Source organism: Motacilla alba, chromosome 5, assembly GCF_015832195.1.
Source record: "Motacilla alba alba isolate MOTALB_02 chromosome 5, Motacilla_alba_V1.0_pri, whole genome shotgun sequence".
NCBI classification, from domain to species: Eukaryota; Metazoa; Chordata; class Aves; order Passeriformes; family Motacillidae; genus Motacilla; species Motacilla alba.
The window spans coordinates 13,571,955-13,594,727 of NC_052020.1; the positions used below are offsets into that span (position 1 = coordinate 13,571,955).

The 22,773-nt window shown below is 38.4% G+C and overlaps 1 protein-coding gene across 1 annotated transcript in view; it reads left to right on the forward strand.

The window, feature by feature from the left end:
• The window catches only part of OTOG (otogelin), a 92,676-nt gene that overhangs the window by 48,948 nt on the left and 20,955 nt on the right, over positions 1-22,773 (forward strand). Inside the window, exons 28-38 of the mRNA XM_038139624.1 lie at positions 144-260; positions 1,133-1,289; positions 2,282-2,308; positions 5,004-5,171; positions 7,184-7,462; positions 14,619-14,736; positions 15,416-15,495; positions 15,896-19,623; positions 20,260-20,428; positions 21,270-21,406; positions 22,617-22,706. Of these exons, the coding sequence (XP_037995552.1) occupies positions 144-260; positions 1,133-1,289; positions 2,282-2,308; positions 5,004-5,171; positions 7,184-7,462; positions 14,619-14,736; positions 15,416-15,495; positions 15,896-19,623; positions 20,260-20,428; positions 21,270-21,406; positions 22,617-22,706 (5,070 nt within the window). The remainder of the gene's footprint in view (positions 1-143; positions 261-1,132; positions 1,290-2,281; positions 2,309-5,003; positions 5,172-7,183; positions 7,463-14,618; positions 14,737-15,415; positions 15,496-15,895; positions 19,624-20,259; positions 20,429-21,269; positions 21,407-22,616; positions 22,707-22,773) is intronic.

The window sequence follows — 22,773 nt, forward strand, 5'->3', positions numbered from 1 at the left end:
GCTTTAGTTTCATAAATGATGCATTTGTTTCACATTCTGCATCTCCCTAGAAAAATAAAAAGCATAAAAATATACTTTGCAAGTTCAAAACACAAAATGGTTATGGAAAAAAATTCTCACCTTCATTTTGCTTCCCGGTTTAGTGTGTTGACAGCTCTGACATTCGAAATCCATGCAGTTTGAACCCCCTTAGAGAGCCATTTGCCAAGAAGGAATGTGGGATACTGTTAAGTGAAGCATTTGAAGCTTGCCACCCAGTGGTGAGTTGTAGTCCTGTATATAAAGAAGTGACAGTGAACATAGCATCAGAGAGAAATGTTACTCTTCAACATGAAGCTCTTTATTATTAATGAAGACAAAGATACACCTAATTTTTGATATTTTCTTTTTAATCACAAGTATTACTTGTGTAAGAATAACTACTTGCTTGCTTTTCATGAAATGTGTTACATGGCACACACATTTTTCATGCAGATACAAATAAATGTATTAAATGGGCAGTGTCAGATGGAAAGAACTCATTCCTAAAAACTTAGTCAAATGTAAATCCATGTAGAATGTGTAACATTTCAATGAGAAAATTAGCATTGACAGTTTTCTTTGAAATTTTGTCACTTAAGACTTGAAGATATTGTAAGGAAACATGACAAATTCTTCTGTTTGCCTGATAATATGAAGGGAATATTATTGCCTGATAATATGAAGGGAATATTAACTACTTGCACATAAAGAAGAGCTTTCCGTCTACTTTAATATCTTACATTTTATGCGTATCTGACTTCCTTAAATTTTATGAGTTTTACTGATTTGTGGTCAGTTTAGTCTTTTATTTCACAAGTTTTCACAGTTTTTTAGGTCTTAGATATTACAAAACACCAAAGAACACAACCCCACATCAATATCTTAAAATGCATGTTCTTAATCATTGATTTGTGTTGCTAAGTGCTGGATAAGATTTTATGGTGTGTCCCTATGAAAATTTGTTCTCATGTTTCAGGAAGCATTGAGAGTGAAATCTTAAATGCTTCCAAGTTGGATATATAGCCTTTTGGAGGAGCCGTAGCTTTGTGTCGAGGTGTTGGTTGGCAGTTCCTGTAGGAGTGTTTTCGATGAGCGATACTTTCATTTCCAGATTGACGTCACCTGGTTTTACTCCAACTGCTTGACAGACACTTGTGGCTGTAACCAAGGTGGAGACTGTGAGTGTTTCTGTACAAGTGTCTCAGCTTATGCCCATCAGTGCTGCCAGCACGGAGTTGCTGTGGACTGGAGGTCTCCCAGAGTGTGTCGTAAGTTTGTTTAACCAGCACTGCCAAGGGCTGCCCCTGCCCTGCATTCGTGGAAGCCAGACCCGAAAAATCAGTCGCACCAGCTGACCTGGGGCCATGAATTCAATCTAAGCCTCACTGGTGCCTCTCACTCCAATTTCATTCTGGTCTAGCTGGATTATGTGCTTTTTCTGTGTTTGTGAGTGATGCTTGTCCACTTTTAATCCCTTTGCCCTATGATGTGAAAGGAGAAGTCATAGGAAGTCTATATTTGGGTGCAGCAGGCATCCCTCAAACCCAAGGTGCAAAGTTCACAGCTCAAGTGATTTCCATCTTCAGGAGGACTTCCCTTCTTAATAAGATCTAGTAAACACATGTGCCTTATTAGAGGCCCCAGAGCAAGTATGAAATATCAAGGTCTTCTGAAGAAAAACAAGTAAGTTTTTAAGCTGGGCATAGTTATTACCTTAGGATTCCTCTCCAACAATCCTTAGAACTTCCAAAAAAAACTGAAGCTGTTTTCTCTAACACCTAGCGGAAATGCCTAACAGAAGGCTGTCATTTCCCCAGAGATGGGATAAGAGAAGGGGAGATGCAAAGAATGGAAGGAAACAAGCATTTTTGTAACTTTTCAGTTGTACAGAGAGAGTGTGCAGCTTGCTCAGGGTCACCCAGCAAACTGTCCTCAGAGTGAGGGGGTTACTCTTGACTTTTGATGGAAAAGTTGTGTTTTGATGTGAAGCTCAGTCGTAGCCACTAGAGGTCACAAAAAGACAGCTCTAGGTATGTAAGCTTAGTATTTCGTGCTGGGAAGTAATGCTTTATTTACATCTGTGTAGTTTAAATTAGTATTTTATCTAAAGTACAGCAAATATTTGGCAATAACTTTAAATAAACGTTTTTGTAAGATGTAATTTGGCCAAGCATTTGGCTCACATCATAATCATCAAGAGGAATAGAAAACCTGTTAATCTATAAAATGTCTGTAACTGCATTTTTTTTTCTTTTTTTAGCTTATGATTGTGAATATTTCAACAAAGGTAAGTTCTAAAGGAAGTGACAAAATATCCACAGACTCTTGGGTTTTTAATTAAGTTTTAGAATCTTTGCATAAAAACAATTGTATTACTGAAAACATTTGTGAATGTTATGTTTAACTAGTCAAGATCGTTTTGCTGCTTTATTTTGCTTTTTCAAAGGCTTTTAGTTTCATAATTCCTGGACCTCTCCCGAGAACATGTGGCTAATTTTCTTTGCAGTGATGATCATGATTAAACAATTAAATCATTAAGTAATTAAAGGAATATCAACTGGAAAGTGCTAGTGGCACTGCTTGCTTAAGGTGCAGTGCAGTTCAAAGCTGAACAGACCCAAGTGGGTTGTTAAATCCCTCACAGGCTCCTGTGCAGCCTCCAGGGGGAGGTAGCTGTTAAGCTATGGCAACTTTTTGTCCCCAGAGGGGAATAACACTCCTTTTAGGTCTGTCTGACCTAGCCTCGAGTTCCTGAGCAGCCAGCATTGCTGCTGCATTGGAGTGGCTGTCAGTGAGGGGTGCAAACCTTGGGGAAGATGCTGGACCATACCTTGAACCTGCACTGGGTGCTGTAGTGCTGTGTTAGCCCTGGAATCCATATTCAGACTGTTTCAAAATCACCCTGCCTGCACCTGCACAGTCAGATGTGGCACACAAGGCAGCCTGGTGTGAGGAAGGGTCAGGGCTCCTGCTATTTATGCTGTAACTCTTTATTAAGCTCATCTAGAAGCCTCCACATGACATGGAGTATTTTCGGTCTTCTGATCAATATTGCAGCAGCTCACTCCTGGAAAGGTCTCAGAAAGGGATCAAGTTAAATTAGGACAGACTTACGCACTGTTCCAGCCCCCAAAAAATATGGCCAAGAAATGTGCCTTTTCTCAGACACGGACCTCTGAAAAGATTTTGAGTGGAGTCAAATCACTAATGCATGGGAATTTTATCTAAATCACCATTTAGGACTTTCAATTAATTTAAACAAAGGATAGTTGAATATAAGAGGTGATTGAAGGTTTTAAGTTTTCTTTTTGGTTTGTTTTTTCATAAAAGAAATACAGTATGATAACAGACAATCTTAGTGCAGGTAGACTGCAAATGCAGTGCCTCTAACATCTGTGGGGATGGTGAAGTGAGATGATAACACATCTTAAAATTATGTGTTATTACCTTTATTTGTTACAGAATTCTCACTGACAGAAATTAGTGGAAATAGTGGAGATTTGTGCACGTGACCAGCCTTGAAATAAACATGGTTATTGTATACTTCTTTCTTTGTGTTTTTGTACTCTTTGCTAATCCAGCTCATCAGCATTCAACATATAATGTTTCAGAGCTGTCAGTGGGCAAAAAAAAAATCATCTCCATGCTGAAAATTTTCTTGTCTACATAACTTAGAGTAGAATTACTTACCCAGAATTACTTCGTTTTGGAGACAAGAAGGTTAAGGAATTGTCTTAGACCAGAAAGAAATTTTCTCTATGTAACTTTGTATGAATCCAGAGTGAAATAATCGTAGTCCTACAAGAAGCAGAGGCCTTTGGTCAAGGGATATCCTCAGCTGGTGGCTGTGGTCTCTCAGCTTTTGGATGGGCCTGAGATGGGATACTTGAACATATAAGGATATTTCTAGAGCAATGGATGTTTTAAGTAGTAATTTAAAACATGTTTTTTCAACTCCCTGCACTGAAGGTGAAGAGATATCTTCGTGCATATTTAGGTGGACATGGACCTGTGTCCTAACTGGCTACCTTTTCATGCCATTACAGTTTAAAGCTCTACTTGTAATGCAGCATCCTTAGGATTTCAAAACTCTTAATAAATTTTAAGGTTTTGGAGAACCACAGTATGAAGCTGAAAATTGCAGTCCAAACTCTTAACCTGTTGGAACAGATTTTAAGAGGCAATGCTATTAACTTCCCAGCTGATAGCTGCAGTTATCCCAGATGTATGCTTGCCATTTTACCTTGTGGGTAAAATGGGAATGAGATGAACTGCTCAGGTGAGGCATAAAATGCCTGATTTTAACAGGGAACTTTATAAAAATAGTTTCAAACATTTAAAAATAAACTCTAAACTATTTTTCTGCAGTAAAGTTTGATCAAAGTGAGAAGGTGTGGCACTTTAAGGTTTACAAAATAAATTTGCATGGTTTTGGCTTTTTTTACTTATAGATAAAATGTGACCATTCTTTGCTAATGATGCTGATTTCATCCTGTCTTGCTTCACAAGTAAGACTTCCTTCACTGTTCAAGGAGATTTTTGATGCTTATTGACAACAAAATTTCATTCTCTGCAATGCCTCATGCTTTGGACATTAATAAAAACAGGTTTTAAAAAGTAGTAAGAAGTGTATAATCAGTTCAACCATACAAATAAATAGTTTAGAAGGATCCTAAATCAAATAACCAATGGCCCTGCTAACTTCAGTAAAATGATTATGAAACCAAAGCATATGAGAGGAACAAAAAGGAGAAGCTGATCATGAATCTTGAAAATTGAAAGTAGGTATTCTTGATAGTTTTCAGAATATGTATTTTCTAAAAAAAGTTTGGTTTGGTTTTCTTTCAAGTTTAGTGCATGGCACCTAGATCTGTTTGCAGAGTGGTGAGATGTGTTTTTCTTCATGTGCACTGCCCTAATGCTTAGAGCTCAAGCATTTGTGACACTTGACATGAAAAATAATTGTTTTTTTTCCTCTATAGCTCTAGGAAAAGGCCCATACAAACTGGTCAGCTATTTGGATGGAAACTTTGTAATAGCAGCAAAATTGGTGGACGGCATTGTTTTCCCCGTGAAAGAAGATGATATTGTTCCTGGGCATTTAGTGAGCTTTATGCTGACTTCAGGACTTTATAAACCCAAAGCACATGGTAAAGTCATAATAACCTAGCATCTTAAAAAAGACAGAGCAGACTGTGCCCTTGTCTTTAAGAATAAACCTGGGTTAAAAAAATTCTTGCTTTATCAGTCAGTTGAATGTGCACTTTAATGTCTACTGAAATTTTCTTTGGTGGATTTTAGATTGTAGCTTTGTAAGCAGTTGAAAAGCAGCTGCCTCCCCACACCCCAGCCTTCAGAAGCACCAAGGAGGTATTGCAGCCCAATAATGTGTGTTGCTCCCTGTACCTCTCTTCTGTTGGAAGTGGGAAAGAATGGGAGGGAAAGGTTGCAAGAAAAGTGCTCCCCACTTGCCTTGCTCTGCCACCATCACTCATTGTCTGCCCACACACACAGAGATGCCTTTGGCGCTGACTGAGCTCTGCAAGGATGAGTGCTGCAAATCTGTCTCCTTTGGGTCCCAGCTTAAACTTCCCCTGAAGGAAACTTCCTTCTTCATCAGATGAAAGATGTGTTGCACACCTTCAGACATGTGCAGAAAGCCTACAAGAGTATATCCAGCATTTGTGACATTATTTAAATGCTGAATTTGTCTGCGTATACAGCTTTAATACCCACAGAGCACTTGGACAGCAATGGTTTTACTGACCTGATGAGCTCTTTGGACAGCCTGTAGGTGGTTTTGTGTCACTTAAAAAATTTTAAGTCTTTGATTACTAATACTGTCTGTAGAGCTGACACAAGAGCTCATGTAACAGAATAGCTGGGGATAGATTTCTTTTATTAGTCATGGTTTTAAGACACTTGTACATTGTGTTCAATTTATGTTTGGAAAGGGAAGGTCAGTTCTACTCTTCTATTCCCCTATAAAAATCTGTTTCAGAATTTAACCTGGCAAATAGAACTTATGCCTTATGGTCCAGTTTGAGCAAATGGCATTTCATCATTTGGTCATGAGGAATTTGTACAGTCAATATGATGTATCATTATAAGACATTCATACCTCTTTGGTACCTCAGTAAAATGCATGTCTTACTAGTTTCAGGCATTCCTGGACAATGGAGAGTTTGGGGCATTAATGCACTGATTGGCTATACAGCAGGTGTTAAAAATCACACTGACTCTCCTTTGTTACTTATCAAAGAGCTACTTGCTACAGGCAATTCATAAAAAGGCATTCACTAGTACTGCTAGATTTTTTAGATTATCTGAAGCTTTTATGCTCAGAAAACAAGGTGGTCTTCCAGAAGTGTTATGCCACGATGTGATAATATATCCTTTTAATAGAGATCATTTGTTTTCTAAGCATTTTTTTTTAAGAAATGCTACCCAGCCCTGGAGGGTTAGTTGATTTTACAGTAGATTAATGACTGTTTTCAAGAGACTAGCAGAGTTTACAGCAAAACAGAATGAAGTAATTCTGTGAGCAACAGATGCCTGTAACAGGCTCAAGATCTGATGCCCTGCAATTGGCTGTACAGAGGCTCCTTGAAATCAGAAGTACTGCAGGGTAAGGTATCATGAGGGAACATTTGCTAGAAAAAAAGACTTTTCTGTAATGTTCTTAGAGGGAGAGCTAGAGAGCTGAATGCAAAATACAGGTTTTTAATTTATTTTTAATGAAAGGCTGAGCTTTTAAGCTATCAATTCCTGATGGCAAATGTTACTTTTAAACCTAGTTAGATGGAGTTAAAATTTTTATTAAACAAACAGCTTAGTAAAGACTGTGAATTAAGTTCTGCTTGACTGCAGGGCTATATTCCTTTATCCTGGAGTGGGCAAATGTCTCAATCTCTTTGTATTCCTGTTGGAATCTGTAGAGTACTTAGAAAACTTAATAATCATCACAATCTAGCACTCTGCAATCCATGCACAGTGTATTTTCTTACAAGATTCAGGCTGTTTTCACTGGTAAGGCCAAAGTCAATTTTCATTCCTCATGCTCCTAGAGTCAGTAGTGGTACATCAGAATGAACTTTGTTTATCATGCAAGTATCAGCAAATAAAGCACTTCTGTGTGCTCTCTTCTGTTTTGTTTTTTCAGATTCCAGCTTGATTTCATTTGAAACAGCTGAGAGACCAAATTATTTTCTTCAGCTGGTCTCCAATAATACTCTTGTTGTTTCTAAATGGAAAAAATCGGAAGATTTTCACAACAGATCTACGTTTGTCATTCACAAGAATATGTGGCTGTCGGGATACAGTTCCTTTGAGTCATTTGCAAAACCAGGATTCTTCATCCACATTTCAGCCTCTTCAGTTGAGCTTTTGAAGTACCATCATTCAGAGGAGTTCAGACTGTCAACCCTTTTTAAACTTGTAGGTGGGTAATTATACATCAGTGTTATGGACACCAGTTTTCTCCCTGTGCAAATCCAGGCTAAATGGTGGTGTTATTTTCAGAGGTGATGAGATTGCTTACCTCTCCCCTACATTACTGGGAGCTGTGGGAACTCTGGGACGTCCAGGCTCAAAATATTTTTCCCTGAGCACTGTAGTGAAGACAAGGTTCTGTTTTCTTGTGAAAAGAAATAATGCACATTTGCCAAACAGGTTTGGAAATACCTATCTTAGTGTACAGTTTCTGGACAATACTTGCTGTGGAGATGGTAAGAAAATTCTTTTGGAGTAGAACATTCATACTCATAAATAATGAATTCACAAAGGGAATAGAAAAGATCAGATCTCTAAAATTTAAAGTGTGTGGACAACATTTTCTCTCCTTTGCCTGCTGCCAAGAGAGAGATTTCTGTACAGTGAATTCTCATTTTTAACCCTGTGGCCTCCTCAGGAGTAATGCCATCCAGTGCTAAGGACATGGCCTGTAGGCTACACCTTTCAAACCTCATTTTCTCCTGAAAAATACCTTGGCTTTTATCCACTACCCACTTAAAGATTCTGTGTCTGTGGGGATGTTAACCACTAGTGTTTCAGTCATCATCTAGTTGTGGTATTCACCCCTTCTTGGGGATACAGATGTTCATTTCCCTGATGTTTCTTGAACAGACACAGCTTTTGAATACAAAACAGACTGCTGTGAGGGTATTTCTACCAACCTGTGAGATTCCCATTCCCATAACAGTTACACTCCACTGAGACGTTAGGATCAGAAATGAAGAAGATATTCACTCTGAGGCTCATTTCATAGGAGCTGGCTGCAGATGTTGCTTGCTGCTCCTACAAGAGCTGATGACAAAACCACACAAAAAATCGTGTCATTCAAGCTATTTCTATTTCTGTTGTTTTTGTTTTTTGTTTTTTAATTTTACATCACTAAGGAAAATAAATAATAAGAATTACAGTTTTTACATATTCTGAAATAAGTGGAACCATGCACTGAAATGAAGGTGGCTTTGGAGGTCAGGAAAAACATGAGAATTGTATTGGTGTATAAAATAAAGCAAAACAGATTATTCATGTAACTGTTCTTTGCTTTAGCTTTTACTGGCCTTACCACATTAGATACATCAAACATATTCATTCATGAAATTCAGTGACAACAATTACTTGCTGAAACCAAGTGTAGTATATATAATTCCAAAAATCACTGCAAGTGATTATATTCTAAAACTTTTTTATTGTAGTTTTAAGTGCATTAACTATTTATTTATTTATTTAGAAGAAGTATTTTAATAAGTGTTCCTGGCAATACCATGGTTTAAAATCAGTTGTTCATTCTCTGACGCTGAAGTGAATTTTACAAGCAAAGAGAAGTGAATACTGTACCAAAAAAAGCATGGCCTGGCCATGTTTTACAGTGACCATGTTGAATTGTGGCACAGACAAACCTGAAGCAACCTCTGATTTCTGTGACAGAAGAGGCCAACTGTGTGCCTCGTGGAGGTTCTTGTTATCAAAACACTGAATTAAAGTGTTAATGGTGTCATTGTGAATCTGCCGATGTTTTGCAGTACATTACGCTGACAGACTAATGCAGCTGTTGACTGGCACACTCCAACTTCAGAAAAATGACAGATTTTGTCATTGCCAAATGCCTGTTGCCTCTTGACAAATGCTTGTAATCACAGAGCTGTTGAGGTTTTTGAGCGGCAGAATTAGAGGGCTAATGCTATTACCAGGATGTTCGTACAGCATTTCAAGCAAGGCACTTTTTTGGGACATAACAAAAATATCTCCTTAGTCTTTTATCTTTGAGAGAGGAATGAAGAAGGTTAAAGCATGTTCCAATTCTCCGTGGTCGTCCATTAACACAGAATGGCATGTCTTTTCAAGTGTGAAGTCTTTACCCACCAGTCATTATACTGAAAAATCCTATTTATGCCAATGGAAAACTAAAACAATTTACCTCAGCAAGTGGGATCAGATCAAATGATCAAGAGGTATTTCATTAATCACCACATCCGAGGGCTTGGGTTTCAGAGTTTTATAAGCAGAGGAGCATAGGGCTCCAATCTTTCTCCAGTGTACTTTCACAAGGGCCAGCCTGCTGATGTAGGGTAATTACATGGTCTAAAAATACAGCAGCATTTGTTTAAGTTAATGGAAAAGTTACACCAGCTCCAGAGTGCGCAGGCAAAAGCGTATTGGGTTTCCTGCTGACTATTGTAAATGCTTTGCATATTAGATCAGAAACTCTTGAACCGGGAGCAGCTATTCCTGCGGAATCAGAGGATAAATATCAGGAGCAGAATAATAGGCCCAGTAAATCCCCTTGGCCAGAAAGCTCCTCATGAGACTTCTTCATGCTCTGTGACGCACATTCAAAAGGAAGAATTTTAAGTGACCTGATCACCACAGCAGTAGACACATGTCTGTTTAAAGTCAGCTGACGAGTCACTTTTTCCAGTTTCATCGCAATAAATATTGTCACGTTGGGATACACCAAGGCTGGGAAGAGTTTGCCATGAGAAGTCACTTCAGCTTTAAAATTGGGTTGCTTTCATTATACTTCACTTTTTCTGCTGTCCTGTTCCCACAAACATTTGAGGAAATTGAGTAGAAAACTGAATTTTGATATGCAGTGTGTACTTATTTGCAAGAAAAAATGTTTTTGCATTCTCTTCAGGAATTTTTTTGCTGGCAAACGAATTGGTATGCATTCAGTCAAAAGAAAGAATACTCTTACCAGATGGACTAACACAAAGGTGTCATGTAAGAGCCATCAATTCCCATTTGAGATTGCTGGGAAATCAGTGTATGCAGGGAATTAGTGACCTTTTTATGGATATAGCTGTTGTTTTCTTACCCTTTTAAAAATAATATGCTCAAACTAGTTACCTTTTATCTTTCATATAATTGTCACCCATTTAGGATCACTATGAATTATTTTTGTCTGTTATGAAAATGTGACTTGCCCCATATAAATTCTGCAACAAAGTATTTAATGAAGCTAGTTATGTGTTGTAATAGCAAACTTGCTGTGAATATAAGGCCTGTTTTAGAGAGAATTTTCAGCTAAAATTAAAATATCAAGATGCACTAAGTATAGGCACACTGCACAGAGGCATTTTTCAGTGTTTAAGTTTGACACAGAGCACTTTTAATCTTGGTATTGTAATTAACTCAGTCACATTCAGAAACATGGTGCTAAACTGAAAATTAATTTCACCTTAATGAAAAAGTTTTTTATAAAACCATCTTTTTTACCTTAAGTCAGTTTTACGCATGGTACTACCGACTAGTTTAACATCAATTTTCTCTTGTCCATTTCCATCAGTCGAATTAATTTTCTGGAGTGTCCTGATTCACTCCTAATGAGTTGCTGTTGAGTTTAATTTGAGCTCGTGTGCTTTGTTGGCCCAAAAGATCATGACGTGGGCCCTGGGGCTGGAATATTCTGAGCAGCTGCTGCTGTACCTGCAAACCCCACGTGTGCCACTGAACACATCTGCCTGGTAGCTCCTGCAGTCAGTCTGAGGTTTCTGTACAATAACATCTTTCCTTTTTATGCTGCGAACACAAACATTTGACCTACCATTTTTCGGCTGAATAAATAGGAGGAGATTAAAGAGTTGCGTTAACATTGTAATAGTAAACTGAACCGTACGTAGATGAGAGGTAGGTAATTGCACTCTGCTTCCAGTGATGTTTTGGCTGGGCACAAAGTTTAGTTTTTCCAGTGATATTTGCTTACATTTCTCATTGCAGAAACTTAGAAGTCATGAGCAGGGTTTGTTACTCGTTTGTGTGTGTTAAGTGGGTAGATAGGATTTCATGTTTCTAAACTTGTAACTGAGGAGACAGGCAATCTAAATTACCAAGCAGAGTTTTGCCTCCATTATAAATAGAACTAATTCTAAAGCAATTTTTGTGCCTACTTGATTTTTTTTTAAATTTTGTGTTAAAGTAGCAAAAAAAGAAAAAAGCGTCAGGTAAGAATGAAAATCCAAATACTTTATTTTTAAAATTTTTTTCGACTTTTATTTTAAATACAACCTTTTATTTACACTGGAACATTTCAAATTTAAGGGTTTGTTTTTAAGTAAATAGCCATTTTTTGAGCATAACTTGGAATTATTCATATTACAGAGGTTCTAAGAATGGCAAATTTTGTCCCTGTGACGTAAAAGTCAGCATAGAAAATTAAGGTGAGGTGCTTGTGAACAGTAAAAATTGTCAACTCACAAAAAGAAGTGGCCAAGTTACTAAGAAAGGTGGTTGTGGCTCAGCAGAACCTTGTGGTTTGCCAGTGATAAAATAGTAATAATCTTCATTAAATGTTAGCTACTTCTGTTGTCATCCCAGTTTTATTTTTGAAAGCCATGAAGAAGAAAATCATAAATTAGAGGGAAGAAAATGCTTCTCCGATGTTCAAGAAGGTGTGAAAGCAATGGAGTTGGGAAATATCTTTTAGTGTATTGTCTTTGGCCATGTTCATACCTGTGCTCCCACAAGGGGTTTCTGCATATTGATGTGCTCAGCTCCTGTTGGGTAAGAATGCCGTGGGCTCAGCTGGCACATCACCCAGCTGCAGCCACTGTCACCCAGGACATCAGTCACCATTTTGGGAAGGATTTGCTGTGTCACCCAACAGGAGACACATGCTGGTAGACTTGACAAGGAGACACATGGCTATCTCCAAATGCCATGACGAATCCTTTTGAGGAACACATGCCTGGTATGAGAAGCTTGATTCATTGTCTGTAAACTGCAAATCATTGTTCTGTGGTGAGGGAGCTCTGCTGTTGCTCAGGCTGCAGTAAGCTCGTGTTACTGGTTGCTGGAAGGGGAATTTAAGTATTAAAAAAATGGGAAGCATGTGGTGGAGGTGGCTGAACAGACCAAGTGATCTCAACCACTCCTCGTGTGGCTTCCCCTCAAGGCCCTTCCACCATCTTCACAGCTCCTTTGGGCACTCTCTAACAGCTGAATGTTTTTTTTTTATATTGTGGTGACCAAAACTGCACGCAGGGATTGAGGTGAGGCTGCACCAGTGCAGAGCAGGTGTGTTTGTCTTGTTTTTTGTTTTGTTTTGTTTCACAGTGGCCTGATCCTTGGGATGCTCAGGCATTCCAGAAGTTAGGTTGACAATAGTGAAAACTCTTAATATGATGAATTATTGAACCGATGTTTTCTTAATACTCTAAAGAATTTTCCCACAATTCATTAAAAAACACAGATGTCATCATACCTTATGAGTTTACAGAGACATCCTGAAAACTTTCTGAGCAGAATGAAAACAATTCATAAAAATACTCAGCTCTTGCTGTGGTGATTTGGTGTGCTCTTTAATGTAGTTTGGACACTAAAAAACACTGGTACAGCTTGGCCTGGCACACTCCATTCTCTAAAATCCCTTGACTGGAAAATTAAATGTCCATTGGTTCTACAGCTCTTAGAGAGCAATTTTTTATGACCAGGTTCCCAAATTCTTCTGTTGTGCATAGTTGTTTTTGTAGAAGTAGAGACAAAACCTGTGAACAAGCATGACTTCATTCTTGACTGAAAGCAGCATTTATGAAACACTCAACTAATGCTATGCATTTTGGTAAAAATTCACCCTAAATCCGACCAAGGCATACAACACCACCATACTCTGTGAGCTTAGTCTGTAGGAAATATTGAGGAAAATGTGTCTATCATTTAATAAAAGTCAAAGTTCATATGGAGAATGGGAGATGGCATGTTAATCCCAGCATTTGGAAGTGTTAATTCATGGCCACCGTTCTGCTAAATTGAGAAACTGTCATTCTTCATCAGGTTACAGTCTGTCTTCTGTAAGCTTGGACTTTTATTGTGTTTGAAACTTACTCTGTGGTTAATGGTGAGTTCTGTGGCCAGAGTTAAGAGTTATGGATTTGTCTCCTTACTTAATCTAGGGTAGACTAATGAATGAGATTTCCTAGATTCAACTTGGATTTATTTACTGTTATCACTACTTTTGGTGATTGCCCATGCCAACAGGTCTCTGATATGTTTTGTCTTTCTGCCATATATCTCCTTTTTATCCTTAAACCTTGTATTTCTACTATGTATTTCTTTTGTCCTTAAACCTTACCACTCAAAGAGTCTGTGCATACTAGACCTCATACATCAGTCACCAAAACTTATGGCAAAAATCCCCTTCCTCCATTAGATTTATGTAACTTATATTGGTGTCACTGGAAGGGGTCACAGAAGAATTCAGTCACATGTACTTAACTTATTATGAGAACATAATAAGTGTGTATTTTACTGTCATAAGAATTGTGTTTTTAAAAGCAGTAACAAATTACATTCCTGGATTAAATGAGATGTAAAAGGGGTAACACTAGATGGCAACATACGCACCCTTTTGTCTGAGTTTGATTTCTATTTTCAAGAGAATTATTTATAGTTTAAGAGAAGATGTTAATGGTTAATAATGACAGAGATAATTAATTATAAGTGCAGATTCCCTAAATTGCAGGAATAAAAATTTCTCCGTATCTTCATGGAAAATTTTACTGTCTTCAAGAAGATGTGAAAGAGCTACTCCTTGTATCTCAGTCAAGCAAAGATTAGGGAAACTTAAAAAATGCTTCAAAAAACAAAAATGGAAGTTCTTTCTAAGTAAATAACATTTTTTTCAGTTGCCTATTGTAAACATTGTTTAAGACCAGTTAATCTTTGTAGGCTCTGAACAACATTGTTCTGATCTGAGGTTCACCAGTTTAGAGGGGATTTTTATATGATTATGGTTGTCTTCTACAGGCATGATTGTACAGGAAATGTCACTGCCCTGCCCTGACTGCTGCTAGAAGAGCTGGGGTGGGCTGCCATAGTGCAGGGACTCAAATCCATCCAGTACATAATGTAAATCTTCCAGGTGTTGGAAGAGCCACTGGGCTAATCCAGCATTGTGCAGGGAACTGTTCTGTGTGGAGGTGGGGGAGGGCTGGAGTGCATTTAAATTTGTGTTTCTATTATGTGACTTGAAAGTCCTTCAATAAACACTGTGTGTGTAGATGCTACAGTGAATGTAAGGCATGCCTTTTAGTGGTATGTATCTGTGAGTGCCTAAAGAAATATAAGAATAACAGATCTTTGTTGTTTTTCAGATGTCAAATTTAAGCTTCTGTCCCGCTCTACGTGTGAATGGCGTTATGATGCCTGCACAAGCCCTTGCTTCAAGACATGCAGGGACCCTTTGGGAAAAAACTGTCAGACAGTACCAAAGTAAGTGTCTGTATTTTTATGGAAAAGTGTGTAATTTAGGCAAGACACTTAAGCAGGATAATAGGAATTCGAGGACCCAAATGTACACTTAACATTTCAGGACTGTATTCTTGGGTAAGGAAGTAAGTGAAAGAGGAAAGTAATGGAATAAAACCTGCTGCTTTATCCACATAAACATGACATTTCAGCCTTTAGTGTGCTGTCAGGTTTTGGAATGACTGCTATATTTGTAACTTTCATTTTGGGAGTATTACAGAGTATTAATGACGAGAGGTTATCACAACTTTGTTTCAAACAGTTGTGCCCTTGCTTTTCCATTATGTCACTGCAACAGCTATATCTGGCCTTGCTTTTTCCTGTGAAGTGAAATTTGTGCTAAATTGGGTAAAACTGACACTCAGACTTTGACATGTAAAAATATTGGATATTTCTTATAGCAATAGTGTTCACTCTTGAACCTGTGACTGCTCATTTCAAAAGCTGAGTGTCGCAGAGTTCATGCTTTCCCTTAGATCTGAGTGGGAGTGGAAGCCATGGCAATGACATTTTGAAGGAGTACACTGAGGTGTACCAGACTGTCTGATTAAACATACTTTATATATAGATTCTTTTCCTGAAATTGAAGGCTTCATCCAGGAAATACTATTTGACTAGTTAATACTAACTGTTTTTCTTTTAGAGTGGAAGGATGCATCCCTGTCTGTCCTCTCAACATGTTGCTGGATGAAATCACTCAAAGATGCGTGTATTTTGAAGACTGTATGTTTGAAAACCTATTTGTATAATATATTAGACTTAGCTTAATAATTAATTAGTTCTTTAGTCATAATTTCAAATATCAATGCCAACATTTGTATAACGTGACCTTAGTTATGTGAACCTTGAGCTCACTAAACCTACATTTTAGTAAAAATAATGTAATTACTCAAAAATATGAGACAAATTTTAAACTAAGAAAGATGTTCTTTCTTCATAAAATATTTCAGAAACATTAGATATCAAGCAAATGATTTAATTAATTTTTAAATTTGTCTATGAGTTTGAGAAGTTTAAAGGCTAAAGTTTAAAGATCAGTCATATGAGTTACCCTAGAACTCTGGTGGCTCCATCACTGTAATTATTCATTAATTTCAGGCTGTTTTCTTGTGTCTGATTTCAGGCATTGAGCCTTCAGATGACAGCCCACCTTTGCTTCCCAGCATTCAAACCCCAGCAGTTCCACATTTAACACCCAGTGCAAGTTTGGCAGTGATCGGTGAAGAGGTAACTTCATTTCCTGTGCCTGAAGCAAAGGACACGGAAACAACACTTGCTACAGAATTACAACTCACTGCAACTACAGGGAAACTGGAAATTCTGGATATTACATCCAATAAAACGCTTCCAGCCGTAACTTTATCGCCAACTATTTCTTCACAGTCAACAGAAATGACATCTGGAAAAAGCCCTACAGCAATGACTGGGACAACAAAATCTAATGTAAGCTTGTCTGCTTCTGTTGACATTTCTCCTTTGTTTCCATCTACTGTCAGTTCAGAAACTTCCACAAGGATACACCTGATCAGCAGTGGCTCCACTAAACTGCTGAGGGCTACAGAACCTCAGACAGCAGCTGCTACACATGCAGTGACCACAAGAACAGAAACAGAGAGCAAACTAATGGCTACTTCTGTCTTTACTGGGGCACCACTTATTCTTAGAACAACGGAAATGCCAGTCAAAACTAAAATAATGGAGTTGTCAGAAATGGCCACAAGAACACTTCCCACGAGAGAAGCACAAGTAAAACCAGAAGGACTTACAACATTTACACCCAGTTCATTTGAATCAATAACAGAAAAAACTACTGCCTATGTGCCACAGCTTTCTACATCACCTCTGGATGTTCCTTCATATACACCACCAGTAAACTTAACAGGAGCTTCAGAAGGGACAAAAATAAGCATAGAACAGTCTTTTACCACAGTAGCTAATGTTACAGTGACATCATTTTCTCCTATACTCACTACTTCGTCTTTGTTAAAGCCAGTGCCCTCAGCAACAACAGGAGCAGCAGCTGTTTTAACCAAACAGAGTGTGAAGACTACATTTTCATCAACATCCACACCACCTGTTTCAGTAGGAAAGACAACTACAGAACCTCCTCTTGGAATGGTTCAACACCTGACTGGTCCTCCAGAGGTTCCTTTCACTACAACTCTAGGTCCAAAGATGACAACTCTACAAACCCAAGAGAGATCATCAGAAACAACTTCGTTATCATTTGCAACTCTTAAAAAGGAAATCCCAAAAATAACATCTCATGTGGAGCATACGTCAAGTTCCTATTTCCCTCCCTATTCACCACATGCTAGTTCCAGTACTGAAAAATCCTTCATTCTTTCTACAAAGAAACCTGCAGTGTCTGCTCCTACTCCTGCTTCTCCAGCTTCAGGTGAATTAAAAAAAACATTTAAAACTGTTTCAACTACAGGATATCCCTTACACAAGGTCCTAAACACAACTGAGTTCCTGACTACATTATACACTAAATATCCTGTCATGGCTGAGACTAGCAGTGTGACACCTTTGTCTGTTAAGGAAACATCCAAAATAACATCACCTCTTGAAATACCAATGAAGTCAACTTTGTTTTCTGGAAAAATATCTACTGAATACGAGTCAGCTCTGGTTTCAAGTACAGTGAAGACAAGCAGTCCAGCATATTCAGGTAGTGCTACAACATCAGCAACGAAAACCAAAGAAACCACCACAGCTCCTTTTGTAGCTACACAAAGAGAATCACCTCAAAGAACATCCATCACTGGATCTTTACTTGCTATCCTTAGTGGGACTGAAACCACATTGTTGACAACACTGTCTGATAAATCACAAGTAGAAAGTATTACTACCATCTCTACTGGAAAGCCATCTGCTTTGTCTTTTCCACCATCAGGTTCTCTGATTTCTTTAAACATTTCTCTCCCTTCACTACCCTCAGATGGAAAAGAAGCATCGCTGACAACTCTCAGTCCCATGAGTACATCCCATGAAAAAACCTCTTTATATCCTAGAACAACTATACAAAAATCCGTGTTAACAACCGAAAAGACCTCTCCAGTCCCAACTTTCTCTATTTTATCTTCTGTATTAGAACAATCAAGTTCAATAACAACAGCACCAGATGAAAAATCACCAGTGAATATCACTGATGCCACATTCTCCCCAACCTCTGAATTCAGCAGTCAGCTCATAACAACCAAAAAAATAATGACAGGCAAAGAGAAATCCTCTTTGTCCCCTTCTGTTGCACTTCCAGTAACAAAGCCTTCTTACACTTTCTCCACCTCTCAGTACCTAGGAGATAAATTAGTTTCTTTACCTCTAACACAACTGCTACCAGAAGTAACAACCACACCAAAATATTTAGTAGAAACTAAAATGGTTTCTACAGCATTAAAACCTGCAGTCCAAAGTGTGACAGAAGAAGTGAAAATTCCAGCAGCTGCAGCTCAGCCATCCCTGCCTCCATCTTCAGCAGGCCCCTTCTCCTTGCACACATCTTCAGGAGTTAAACCTTTGGTACAGACCACAAGGACCGCTGTTATACCACCTTTTTCTACTCAGAAGGCCACAGAACTTGGTCATCAGACCTCTGAACCTTCATTGACAAGCCAAGTTCACCAGTATCCTGCAGAATCTCTAACAAAATCCCCTGGTCAGCCACAACCTGTCTTTAGCACAACTGAAGCTACAGTAGAACTGACATCCTTAAAGACCTCACTACCTGAAGGCACTCATTCGAGTTTGTTACCTACCTCAGTAGGTCCTACCAAAGTTATTTTACCAACTCAAAATTATTTGCATTTATCTGATGCAGTCACACAGCCACTTGTATCAAGAACTTCTATTTTGCAGCCTGCAGTCCCAGACAGAACAACAGCTGACTTGATTTTTGGCACCAAATTTCCCCCTTTCTCACCAGAAGTGCTTGCTGCTACCTCTTCTTCAGCAACAATTAAAAAAGAACCGATTCCCTCATTTTCCACGCAAAAGACAGCTGCAGATCTAAAATTCACACATGAAGCCTCGTTTACTAAACCCCTTGATTCAGGACAAACGCTTGAAGCATCACCTTCATCAGATTCTCAGTCAACCTCTTCAATGGTTTTGCTACCAGGAACAAAAGAAGTTCCTGTTGCGTTGGGGTACACATCAAGGGAAAGTGGCACAGAGGGAACCGTGGTGTTGCCTAAGCAGGTTACCACCTCCACTTCCACGATCCTACCAAGGACAGCCTTGTCAACGGAGGCCCATTCCTCAGTTGCAGCTTCAGCCTCTACAGTGATAAGCATTGCTGGGCAAAACCTCAGTACTGCATCAGCAGCTTCAGACAAAGCAGCAGCAGTCACAGAGCCCATCTCCAGCTCTCCTTCTGTTACTTCAGAAGCAAAAGGAGCCATGCCCCTCGACACAGTGAAGTCTGAAGAGTCAGAATTAACGACAGGATTCCAGTCTGTCCTTACTCAGGGTGCTACTGTTACACCTCAGACGTTTTACCCTCCGTATTTCACAAACACAACTTCAGTTCTGTCCACTGCACGTTCACCTGCTGAATCAAAAGTGTTTTCTTCTATAGCTCCATCATCAGTCAGTACTCGTCAAACTTCAGAATTTGAAATAACATCTGAGATGCAAACATCTTCTGGGAGTTCACTGCTAATGATACCTGATCATCCAAATGACACAGCAGCTCCATCAGTTTCCTCATTTACTTCATCTACCAAACCACTTCATGGCTTGACTACAACGTTTTCTGATGGACTGGCAATAGCTGAAGCCATGGCAGGAGCTGCAGCATCGCCTTTTATGTTGCCTGGAGAAACAGCAACTCCTCAAACTTGTACCGTGAGTAGATACAAATAATCACCTGCCTGCTTTGGAATGTGCCTTAGTTACTTCTACACACTGGTTAAAAAATAAAATTTTGAGCCATGACTTGATCTTTAGGATTTAAAGTATCTGTATTAAACAAAGGAGCCTGATTATGTCATCCATTCTATCTGAAAGCTTGAGTAACTTCATTATGCATAACATTTTTTCTAAATGCTTTACTACACTGGGTTTCAGGCCTCAGTTTTCTGAGTGTGACTGTTACAAGATTGGGGCTTTTGACAAAAAAAGGTGTTTCATACTGTCCAGTGTCAGTGTTTTGTCTTGTTGGCCCCTTTAAGGCACATCTCTCCAGACATCCCTGTTACCATTCCTGCTTGTTTCCTTCCCTTCTCAACTTTTTTCATTGTAAAGTTGAAAATTCAGTAGTGCTGTTCTCAGCTTTACTATAGGACAACAGTGTTAATCTCTCCTCAGAATGGTCAGGTTTTCAAAGGTGCCCTTTGCTTGTATCTTCCATCAGCATCATAGGGATCAATAAGTATTCTGTGCCTGAAGAATGTGAATCCTTTTTTCAACAAAAACCATACAATATTGTGATACTAACTTTGTATGAATGGTAACCTCTGTCTTTTATTGAATCTGCCTTAGCCAATCACAGAGAGCGAGTGCATAAAACACATTTGTTTGGATGGACAACTGATCCAGGTTAATAAGTCACAGAACTGCCCATACAATGCTACTCAACCCAGCTGTGGAGTTTTAGGATTTGCTACTCAAACAAATGGTGACAAGTGCTGCCCAAAGTGGGAATGTGCATGTAAGTTTTAATTCTGCAGTACTTTTGAAGTGCATTCAGGTAATAATTTATTGCATGTGTAAGAAGGGTAAGAACTGACACTTCTATACCATAGCATAGAAGTAAAAGATGCACATTTTTTTGGGTTACTCATTGTTGAAGGAAATTTATATTTGTAGTCTTATATTCAGGGAAATAAAATAAAAATGCTCTTTTAACATACTCAGCATTAGGTATCTGCAGTGGATATGTTTAGCTCTGACTTAGACACGTCATCTCTCTAATCAGGGGACACCTAATCAATACAGGGTTTTTTTGGTTCATTTTTTTAACTACTTAAGCATGAAAAGATTTCCTAGACTGTTAACTACTTCTGTTGGCAGTCTGGGGACTCTGTTAGCAATTGAACCTCTTCTTAGGCTTTAGAGTTTAAAATAACTAGGAGTGGAACTCCGAGCCCACTCCCACACAAAAGCTTTAGCAATAAGACTGAGGAAAAATGAAACTTTTCACCTTAGTAATAAGACTACAAGGGAACTATGGTTCTGGCATGATCTGCTGTCACACATGATTTTTCTTTGTTTGGAGTTTCTAAAAATTGCAAGGCTTTGTTGGCAAGAACTGTAAAGAAATTGCTGATTGGAGAGGTCTGCAGGTTGCTCCTCTGAAAATATGCAGAATTTGATTCTGCTGTTCATTTACAAAGATGCACCAGTATCAAATATGTGCTGCATATATGAACCTCCTAGTAAGCTAGTTCATCTTATGAAATTTATTGGTTTATCTTCATATGTTGTAAGATTTACTGGAATTCTGAAGTCAGTTTAAAAATACACTTACTCTTTTTTTTTTTCTCCCTTAGGTCGTTGCACCATTTTCTCTGATCTGAGCATTGTAACCTATGATGGAAATAATTTGGCTTTATTCAAAGAAGCATCCTACATTGTTAGTCAAACTCCAGATGAAACTATAACCATCCATGTCCTTGACTGTAGAATGGTAACTAACATTTATCAGCTAACAAAAGGTGTTTGGTGCTGCTAATAAGCTGTATCTGAAAGGCAAGAGTATGATAATACTTTATATTGTGGTTATTATTCACTTCTGTGCAATATCTATGAATTGTGCTTGCATTTCACAATACTTGTGAATTGTATAACACTCTAACACCTGACTGTAAATGCATAGTTCCTTGAAACAGCTGGAAAATGAGAGCTATGTCCATGATATCCCGTGGTAAATGTAATATGGACAAGGTGATGAGAGATTAAATGGATTTACATCATTAGTCACTTCTGTGAGTGCTGTCTTATTACCAGTACCACCACAATTGTACCAGTATACCACCAGTCTCTTTCAATGCAGGATTTTAATCTATGTTCATATGGACAAATGTGGACTGGAAACACTCATCTTCAGAGTCATAAGAGACTGTGGGAATGCCAGACTGAATGGGACCACCCTGTGCATTCCAAGTTTCTGACTCGGGAGTGAGAGAGAAAGCCTAATGGGGATCCTGTCTGATGGGGTAGTGTGGGTTGGCTTTTGTCATGAAAAATTCATTTCTTGTGAGCCTTTTCAAAACTCCTCCTAACTCCAGTCTCTCCTGTGAAGGTGAAGTCATTTGATGTCTATATAAATGTCCACTGCAAAGTTTGGTGCCATGTTTCACCTAATGGAAGTTAATTTCAGAAGCTCAACATGATTGATATGAAGACGATGTGTTTGTGACTTTCAGATGTGCTTTCCTCTTGTATTCAATATTTTCTGGTTTATTCACCCTAATGTAGCTCAGGAAGTATGCATTTATTCCTGATCCATTACTTCTGTGCTGTAAATATCATACAGATTCATCTGTCCATTTCCAGTCTCATTCTTGCTGACCTTCAGATATGTAGGTTGTATTTTTTTTGTCCAAACAGCTAGTCCACATACATTTTTTTCCCTGAAAACCTGTATTTCTGTTTTAATTCCAAGATTGTATGATATAAGACAGTTGCTGGAAACAATGACATCATAGTGTTTTGTTTGTTTATCCAGAGAAACTGTAGTCATGACTTGAAACTGCAATCACCAATGGTTTTCCTCTCTTAATAGTACAATCTCCCCAAATCCTTAATGTCCTAGTACCTAAAACCAGTAAGCAACCAATGTATTCAGATTTTGCATATCATGGCTATGGGTGATATATTTTTTGTTTTCTTCACAGAGTAATTCAAATTCAACCTCTTTGTGCCTGGCAATGTTGAACCTAACTTATGCATCAAATCAAATTATTATCAATCGTTTAAGCAGAAAAGTAAGTATTTTGAGGGGGTTTTATTTTCCTTTAGGTAACACCTTATTTCTGCAGTCAGTTGCCTCCT